General features: G+C 41.5%; 1 protein-coding gene across 1 annotated transcript; it reads left to right on the plus strand.

Moving 5' to 3' along the window:
• Window positions 1–347: 347 nt before the first annotated feature.
• On the plus strand, window positions 348–9,881 carry dnttip2 (deoxynucleotidyltransferase, terminal, interacting protein 2). Its single transcript, XM_071406037.1, has 7 exons — window positions 348–503; window positions 5,399–7,632; window positions 7,921–8,059; window positions 8,250–8,345; window positions 8,518–8,682; window positions 8,869–8,978; window positions 9,134–9,881. Exons 1-7 carry the CDS (start codon window positions 429–431, stop codon window positions 9,225–9,227), a joined length of 2,913 nt encoding a protein of 970 aa, XP_071262138.1. The 5' UTR covers window positions 348–428; the 3' UTR covers window positions 9,228–9,881.
• The last annotated feature ends 159 nt before the right edge of the window (window positions 9,882–10,040 follow it).

Here is a 10,040-nt window from a genome sequence, read left to right on the forward strand (position 1 = left end):
TTGTTTGTTGCCACGCAGTCAGGGTGGTGTGAGTGGTGAAACGAGAATCATTGCCTGTTCTTTTGAGTTTTGATGTTGTGATATATACGTTTTCCTGTGTGAGCTTTTGTGCCAAATATGTTACCTTGTTACAGGTGTCAAGCTTATGGGCATGTGGCAGCAGTGTGTAGGAGGAAGGTTCCTAGATGTAAGACTATGCAGAAGGGCATGAGACAAAGGAATGTGTAGCGTTGGGGGAAAGTAGTGGTATGTGTTAATTTTATTTTTCTAGCAAAGTATAAGGGAGTTGTACTCCAGTCTAGTAGGTGGCGGTAATGCAACATTTATTGGATGCCAACCGCCGTTAAACCTAATCGAAGAAGATTGGTGAAGTCTGGCTGACGTTGGGAACACATGTGGCAGAAGTGAGAAAGAACAGCGCGAGCAAGATGGTGGCCACCAGAAGAGGAGTACGTGTATGCTCCCCAACTAAAACAAACTCCGATGAATCCTCTGGAGTTACGGTAGGTTTTAATTGCGTGATTATGGGTAGATATTTGTATGATTTAGATACAGTTCAGCGCATTTCGTACATACAGGTCGTTTTCAGTGTGTAATACTTGACCATTCATATTCACGTGGCAACAAGCTAGCTAGCCTAGCTTGAGTCCCTCATTTGTTTTGCTAGCATAATTTTTTTCTTCTCACTTGCTTTTAGGAGGCAATCCGTTGTATACAAGAGTACAATATTGCCATTTCCACTTAAGTTACACACTCACAAATTAGTCCTGGAAAGCTTGTTGCTGTTAACTAGTTAGTTTTCTTTCAGCTCATCACTTACACCTGAATCAAATAGTTAACGTTAGCTAACGTTAATCAATGACCACGTTTACATCAGATCACATTTTGTCACATGTGCGGAATACAACAAGTGTAGTAGACCTTACCGTAACCAACAATTCAGTTAAGAAAATATTTACTAAATACACGAAAGTAAAAAAAATATTATATATATATATACCAATACTAACATACTGTGTGTGGAAGCTTACAAACTACACTAAATAACTGTACCAGAGTCTCTTCTAACAAAAAAATGTGTAAAGGCCTTTATTACTGCAAAGATTAAAGTTGCATGAATGCAATTGCAGACATGTTGCAGTTAATTTATTGTTTAGGCTAAATGCATCCACATAAAGCGTACTTAACTTTTGTAATTCTTTTCACATGCAACAGGGATAGCGTCAGGGAAGGCACCAATTCAACTGCGTGCGGAAGATTAGGCTGTGTTTCAGAACCGCAGACAGCAATGCTGGTGAAAGCCCATTTGTCACAAAATAATATTATTTTTAATAGTGTTGCAAAATTCCAGGAATTTTCAATTAATAGGCTAGTTTTCCATAACTCGTTGTTGGAGGAATCCGGATTTCCTGTTTATTCCATCCTGATTCCGGCACACATCCCCTGGGTTTCCCAAAATCCCAGTTGAATTTATTTAAAATTCCAGTAATTTCGCAACCCTAGTTGCACCATTGTTCTTATAATACAACCATATACAATTTATGTAGGCCATGTCTTGAGCTGTGTTCAAATACCCATACTAACATACTGTATACTACACATACTTAATGAGTATATACACACACTACATACTAATAGTTAATTTTACTATACTGTAAACGTATGGTATCCTTTCAGTTGAGCGTACAAGCGCTTTGCCTGTCTACCGGAAGTTGATGCTGTGTCTATTCAACTTCTTGCTAGCTAGCATAAAAAAATTACTAACTAGACATAGTACGACTCCATTAACAATGTCCACTGAGAACGCACAACGACTATAGCACTTAGCTAAGAAAGAATTGAATGATCAAGTCAAAACATGTTGGGTAGTTAGTTCGACAGCATATAGTTAATATACTGGCATGTTCGATGTATTTCTAGCCAAGTAACATTATGTAGCTAGCTAACATATTGGTACACACAACTGCTGTAATGATATGCTATGCGGTTCTTAAGGTTAGCGTATCTAACAAATTGTTAGCCAACAATGTGTAACGTAACTTGTTTGAAAAGGCATAACTTTATTACATTGCTCAACATTTTCCTAAATTTGTCATAATTTGTTAAAGCAATGAATTTGTATCCTCTCTCGTCAGACTTCGGCTGCACATTTTCCGCCATTTTCTTCTAATATAAAATTGTGAAGCCACGCCCATTTTCTTAAGAATTGCATTATTGGTCCTAAAAGCAAGGAAATGTTTATATATATATATATATATATATATATATATATATATATATAAACGCAAGGAAATGCATATTAAAAAAATAAAAAAATAAAAAAAAAAAAAAAAAAAAAAACTTGTGTATTTAGTAAATATTTTCTTAACTCTATTTTCTTAACCCCACTAGGGTATGTGGGACGGTGGCTTCCCATCTTGTCAACAGCCAGTGAAACTGCAGGGCGCCAAATTCAAAACAACTGAAATCTCATAATTAAAATTCCTCAAACATACAAGTATTTTACACCATTTTAAACATACTTGTTGTAAATCCAGCCACAGTGTCCGATTTCAAAAAGGCTTTACGATGAAAGCACACCAAACGATTGTTAGGTCAGAGCCAAGTCACAGAAAAACACAGCCATTTTCCCAGCCAAAGAGAGGAGTCACAAAAAGCAGAAATGGAGATAAAATGAATCACTAACCTTTGATCTTCATCAGATGACTCATAGGACTTTATGTTACACAATACATGTATGTTTTGTTCGGTAAAGTTCATATTTATATCCAAAAATCTCAGTTTACATTGGCGCGTTATGTTCAGTAGTTCCAAAACATCCGGTGATTTTGCAGAGAGCCATATCAATTTACAGAAATACTCATAATAAACATTGCTAAAAGATACAACTGTTATGCATGTAATTTTAGATCCACTTCTCCTTAATGCAACCGCTGTGTCAGATTTCAAAAAAACTTTACGGAAAAAGCACACCATGCAATAATCTGAGTACAGCGCTCAGAGCCCAAACAGATATCCGCCATGTTGTGTAGTCAACAGAAGTCAGAAATAGCATTATAAATATTCACTTACCTTTGATGATCTTCATCAGAATGCACTCCCAGGAATCCCAGTTCCACAATAAATGTATGTTTTGTTCGATAATGTCCATCATTTATGTCCAAATACCTATTTTTTTGTTCGCGCGTCAATCTTTAGGATGTTTTTAACATAAATCTTCTATGTTCCAACCGGAGAATTCCATTGTCTTCAGAAATGCAATGGAACGCAAGCTAACTATCACGGGAACGCGCATGGTCAGCTCGTGGCTCTCTGGCAGACCTCTGACTCAATCCCCTCTCATTCGCTCCCACTTCACAGTAGAAGCCTGAAATAAGGTTCTAAAGACTGTTGACATCTAGTGGAAGCCTTAGGAAGTGCAATATGACCCCATAGACACTGTGTATTCGATAGGCAAAGAGTTGAAAAACTACAAACCTCAGATTTCCCACTTCCTGGTTGGATTTTTTCTCAGGTTTTTGCCTGCCATATGAGTTCTGTTATACTCACAGACAACATTCAAACAGTTTTAGAAACTTCAGTGTTTTCTATCCAAATCTACTAATTATATGCATATTCTAGCTTTTATGGCTGAGTAGCAGGCAGTTTAATTTGGGCACGCTTTTCATCCAAACTTCCCAATGCTGCCCCCTACCCTAGAGAAGTTAACTGAATTTTTGGTTACGGTAAGGTCTACCTACACCTGTTGTATTCCGCACATGTGCCAAAATGTGATTTGATGTAAACGTGGTCATTGATTAACGTTAGCTAGCTATTTGATTTAGGTGTAAGTGATGAGCTGAAAGAACTCTCAAATGTCTTCCACACATTGGACTTCCCCTTTCCCTCCTGAGCAACCTGTAAACATACCCCATTTTCATGTTTATTTGTCACGTCCTTTGCATCCATTATGCTGCTGTGTTGGAGTTTGTTATAACCAATTTATTGATGTCATTATGAAATGCTATAGGTCAGGCTCTATTGGTTATGTGCATGTGATGTGTACATGTCACGTAAAGAGAGCAAGGGTTGAGGGAATAGGAATGTTTTTCCTAAACAAAAGAGGGATTTTGGTTACACAACTTTTCAAGTAAGAAACTAGAAATGTCTAATTATGTTGCAGCTTCAGCCCCACCGACAGCGCAATGAACACTTACTGTTCTATGTATGGTCGCTGCAGCAGGGAGATAAAAGAGCGACAGCGTGCGCCAGTCACACAGGCACTAGCTGTCTTTTTTAACACAGCGTGGCAAGTCCGGCCCAAATCAACTGGAGTCGGGCTCCCTCTGGAGTCATTTGTGTGTCTCATTTCAACAAACAGTGTGCCCAAAGAATCAGACAAGCTCAGTGTATATAGTTGACTTTATTAAAACACACAGGGTGTTTTTATATATGGAAAAATAAACGTAAAAAAATGTGATTAGTCGAAAGAAGAGACCTCTTGGTTGCCCAAGATTTGTTTTATTTGGGGACATTCCTACTCCCTACCCTGTAGCCTTACCCAGTATCGAAGGCTTGGCAATTTCCCAATGTCATTAAACTTTTAGGTGTTTTGTCACACGTCTCTTTCTATTCATCAAATGGCTGCTGCACAGTTTGGATTGATAGATTTTGATCAGTTAAAAAAATCCATACAGTACCGATCAAAGGTTTGGACACCTACTCCAGTGTTTTTCTTTATTGTGGCTATTTTCTACGTTGTACAATAATAGTGAAGACATCAAAACTATGAAATAACACACATGGAGTCATGTAGTACCCAAAAAAGTGTTTAACAAATATAAATATACTCGAAATTCTTCAAAGTAGCCACCCGTTGCCTTGATGACAGCTTTGCACACGCTTGGCATTCTATCAACCAACTTCATGAGGTGGTCCCCTGGAATGCTCTTCCAACAGTCTTGAAGGAGTTCTCACATGCTGAGCCGTTGGCATGTGAGAGGTTAGGTCTACAGTCAGTGTCCATATTTGTTACTATTCCATTTAACCCATATGAACTTAAATGAGGAATATTCTGTTTATTTATGGATGCAGGGATACTTGTGAGCGGGATATCAAAGGTGCATGTAGCTTATCCGGAATAAGACCTTACGCAGGATATATTGTGTGCATGTAAACGTGGTCAATGTCTTGATGAGTTCATTAGTCGTTTGAGCGCTGCTCCGCTGTCAAACATACCTGTCTATTTGATGGTTGTCCATTCCCGAAACACCCAACGCTTATCAATAGATTCATCATGCCAGAGATTGATTTGATTTAATAACTACTGCATTTGTAAAAAAATGCTATAAAGCAATTTGTCTCTTTGTGACCTCTAAGTTCAGAAGTACCGGTATTGACAAATAATATTTCTCCACAGGCCACTCCAGCGTCCACTCGGAGAACCAGGAGGACAGCTGATAAAGGGGAGACTGCAACCCAGTCTGAGGTGACCAGTGACTCCCAGCGAGATGTTCCCTCCAAGACCCAGAGCACCACCGGGAAGAGGAAGACCAGGGTGTCTAAACGTGAAACTGTCTCTGCTAACCAGGTAGACTCCACTCATGAAGCTGACGTGTCCGAGTCAGAGTCCTGCTGTTCTGCTATATCAGATATGGAGGCTATCCCCGACACACAGCCAGCTCGCAGGGGCCAAAGGAGAGCTGCAGGTAGGGACCAGCCTGACTCTACGAAGGAGGAGGACGTGTCTGAGGTAGACTCTTGTTCATTGTCTGTCTCCAGAAGACCAAACACTCGCAGAGCCACCAGGAGTCTGAGGAAGGCTGTTCTCACGGACTCTGCCAAAAAGGACAATGATGTTTCAGAGGCAGAGTCCTGCAGCTCTGTGGTGTCTGAGTCCAAGGTGCCTGGCTCGCAGACCAGAGTGACCAGGAGGACTGCCGTGTCCAGCAGCCGGGCTTCTTCAAAGTGTCACACCGAGGACACAGAGCTTTCTGATCCTGAGTCCTGTGTCTCTGGTGATCAGACCTCCACAGTGCGCAGAGTGACCAGAAGCAGGAGAGGAAGGTTTGTTGAAGCTATCCCCATGCATTTGGAGGAAACCACTGATGGCTCCAACTCTCCTCTACCCCGCAGGAGAAGCAGAGGTAAAGGATGTCCCTGTGACCCCCAGAGTCCCCAGGACTCAGAGAGCTTTGAGTCTGGGCCAAGCATGACTCCCAGGAGGTCCACTCGCAGGCTGTCTGAGCTGAAAAAAACAGGCACCACTGTTTCAGACTCTGAGTCTGACCTGACTGATGTGTATACCCCTCTGGGGAGCCCTAGGTCAGTGAGAGGTAGGGGCACTCCCTGCAGTAGTCGCACTGGATCCAACAGCAGTTCCAGGGCAGCACCAGTTACCCGGCTGACAGCCAAGGCCCTGGATATACTAGTTGAGAAAGCCCTATGCGAGTCAGATAAGGTGAGAGCATCTGAGGTTGCTGAAGAAAGTGTAGTGTTGGAGGACACAGTCGACGCTGATCCAGACTGCTTCATGATAGAAGAAGTGGGGGAAGAAGATAAGACTCTAACCCTTGAGGATGTAGTGATGGGTGAACCAGCAGCGCCCATCCAAGATGCAGCACCTGCTCGGGAGCATACAGGGAGTGTGACAGTCTCTGAGGATGCAGAGATGCCAGAGATCACTAGTGTACAACAGGATTCAGCCGAGACAACCGCCAGGGAAGACCCAGAGAATAATACCTCTATGGTGGATGTCCCTGTTCAGGAAAACATACAGGAGAAGGTGACCATCTGTGAGAGTGCTGATACAGAGATGGCTGAGGCAGTCTGTGAGCCTGCAGTGGAAGCAGAAGACCAGCAGAGGGAGCTGTCCACTGAGGATGCAGCCGATGCGGACGCCCCAGTGATAATTGAACAGGAGACGATGACGCCAGCTGATTCACAAGTCTCTCTTAAGCAAACAGTAAAAGTAGCAGCGTGTGAAAATGTAATGTCCCCTGTTATAGTCGTGTCTGAGGAAGAGGAGGAAAAGACCGTGGATGTAAACACCCACACAGATCCTCCGTTGGAGGTAAAGAACCAGGAATGTAAGGCAGTGCCTAGTGAGGAGGCTATGGATGTCAGCAGCACACTAGTAACTGAGAATAAAACGGCTGACCAAGATGAAGCCCCTCACACCACAGAGCCCATTAAGGTGACCTCCAGACTGAGCCTGAAGGTCAGTGTATCTGATGCCGACAAGCTAGAGGAGTCCAGAGACTGTGTCATCATACAGAAATCTGGCGTGATCAGTCTGCTGGAGAGCAGTGACAATGAAGAGGATGACGACGGCATCAGTCAGCATTCTGGGGAAGGGGATGAGAGGGAAAGAAAGGATTCTGATGGTGACGAGGAAGCTGTCTGTATAGAGGAGGCGGCGGGTCCATCCAGACACCAAGCTGCTGCTCAGTCCTCAGCTGATGGCCTGTTTGTCATAGACACCCGGCCTGGCCTTCAGTCAGATGAATGTTACTACGTGGATGAGAAGGAAGAGGGAGACACGGAGGCCATTGAAGAAGTGCAAGATGAGGAAGAATTTGTTGATGAAGAGGGAGATGATGATGATGATGACGAAGATGAACAAGTCCTCTTCACAAGCAGAAATCCACACTTGTAAGTATCTATTTTGGTCATGCAAATGTCAGTTGTCATCTGTGCTTTAAAAATGTCTATTTAATTTGACAGTTGTGGCTCCAGCACCACTATGCCATCTTATTCTGAAAGTATAGCAGGGTTTGTTTTTTATCTAATGCAGTGGAGCTATTTTATTGAATTGCAATGCCAAGCACGTATAAAGAATTTTCACATTCATTTTCATTAATTAACATATCAAGATTGAACCAGTTGGAGAATGGACAATGCTGCGCCTCCTGGGTAATTATTTGTTACAATCCGTTATAGGAAAGAGTTGTCCAGCCGTATTGACCCGGGCCTGAAAGTGAAGGAGCTTGGGGGATTATACATCAATTTCGATGGCAGCAAATCAAAGACAGTCTCTAACTCCCTGAAAAAACTGAAGGAACAGAAGAGCCAAGATGAGGTAAATGACTAATTGATTTTGTTTTGAAGGTGATATATGGTGTATAATTGGTAATAAATTGTGTAGTTATGCAAGGCTGGGTAATTCAATGAGGAAGTATTTCATGCAATTTCAAACCTTTCGACTTTAATGGATCTGTGTTTTTTTTGTGTTTTTTTCTCCTACATTGATTTATTTTCTCTGTTGGCAGTTGATGAAGAAGAGTGTTATTGGCCCAGAGTTTGAGAAGAGAGATGCTGTGCCTCCATACAGGGAGTCCAAACAGGCTGCGAAACTGAAGCGCAAAGTGAGTACAAGTCCGTATGCCCTTGTTTATTAATTTAGAAGAGAAAGTAGCAAACAGCATGATGCAAGGACAAGTAGTCGTTATAGTTTGACTACATTTTAGCTATTTTTGATCAGTTTGTTCACTCATTGACTGTCCTGACTGACATGTTTCCTTGTCTTGCCATGCTCAGGAGGAGAGGGACAAGACCACTGGAGCCGGCTGGTTTAACATGAGGGCTCCTGAAATGACAGAGGAATTAAAGGGTGACCTCAAAGCACTGAAAATGCGTGGAGCAATGGACCCCAAGCGGTTTTATAAGAAGAATGATAGAGATGGATTCCCCAAGTACTTCCAGGTCAGTAAGCATCTAACCCTCAACTATGCTCTGTTTTCTCAGTGGTCCATGTTATACAGGTAAATGCTAGATTCTACAAGTGTCTGGAACTGTATTGGAGGGATGTGACAGCATTCTTCCACAAGAAATTCCATAAAAGCCCATCTTTCCCCCCAAATGTTGTATTTGTTTGTTTTTCTGTCGCAGGTTGCTACAGTAGTAGATAACCCTGTGGACTTCTACCATTCCCGTGTCCCGAAGAAAGACCGGAAGAGAACCATGGTGGAGGAGTTGCTTGCTGATGCAGAGTTCAGACAGTAAGTTTCAGTTTCTGTGTCATGTACGGTATTTAATTTCAAAGCTTGTGTGTTCCTGAAAATGTGGGTATGCAGAACAATTGAATTGACATTGAATACCTGATATGAACTGCTTGAATTGTCAAGCGCTAATACTTTCCCTTTAACTTCAACAGCAACAACAAGAAGAAATACCGACAGATCATGACAGAAAAAGCAGCCATTGGTGCTGGCCAGAAGAATAGGAAGAGTAATAAGTTCAGAAAGTAACAGTGACTTTGAGTGATGTAATACACAAAGCAATCATATGACTGTATTGAGACCCATAATATGTTAATGTCTTAATCAAAGCCTATTAATTAAACATACAATTTAGTGGCTGCATGGAGCTAAAGCTCTTTATAAATTTGTCACGTAACATGAACAATCTGTATCAACATATTTTGACTTTGTAATTTAGAGGTTCACATTAGTAGCTATTAACAAAAAACATTTAGATTTATACAGTATGTATGCATACCCACAATAAGCCTATGCTATACTGGCTAAGCCAACAAGGTTCAGAATTAATTTTTCAAACATATTTTCCCTGACAAATATCTGATATGGATTGAGATTTGTTTTAGAAGTCAAATTACTAAAATACTACCGGATACATCTATTTTTAAAGAAAGTTAGATTGAACCTTTTTTTAACTAGGCAAGTGAGTTAAGAATAAATTATTTACAATGACGGCCAAACCCGGATGACGCTGAGCCAATTGTGCGCCACCCTATGGGAATCCCAATCACGGCTGGATGTGATACAGCCTGGAATCGAACCAGGGACCGCTGCGCCACTTGGCAGCCCAAGCACTAATATTGTTGAGAAAATGTCTGTGCTAACTCAACTTTCATTGTTTTAATAAATCAAAACCAGTTTGAACCGTTGGTGGACTTTCTTTGGCTCCATCCTGAGAAGCCAATTGAGTTGGCTGAACTGGCTGCATTGTGCCTAAAGGGACTGTTTTACAATAGCTCTGTTGTCTGTAACCCTTCCCATTTATCTGTATATTTGCTGGAACATCAAACAGATTTTCTTGTC

Source organism: Salvelinus alpinus, chromosome 6, assembly GCF_045679555.1.
Source record: "Salvelinus alpinus chromosome 6, SLU_Salpinus.1, whole genome shotgun sequence".
NCBI lineage: Eukaryota > Metazoa > Chordata > Actinopteri > Salmoniformes > Salmonidae > Salvelinus > Salvelinus alpinus.

What these genes read in the sequence shown, in the direction of transcription:
- dnttip2 (XM_071406037.1), top strand. Translation starts at nt 429, where the DNA reads ATGGTGGCCACCAGAAGAGGAGTACGTGTATGCTCCCCAACTAAAACA. An exon ending in ACAAGCAGAAATCCACACTT is followed by an intron (nt 7,633 to 7,920) that starts GTAAGTATCTAT and finishes AATCCGTTATAG; the next exon opens with GAAAGAGTTGTCCAGCCGTA. An exon ending in AACAGAAGAGCCAAGATGAG is followed by an intron (nt 8,060 to 8,249) that starts GTAAATGACTAA and finishes CTCTGTTGGCAG; the next exon opens with TTGATGAAGAAGAGTGTTAT.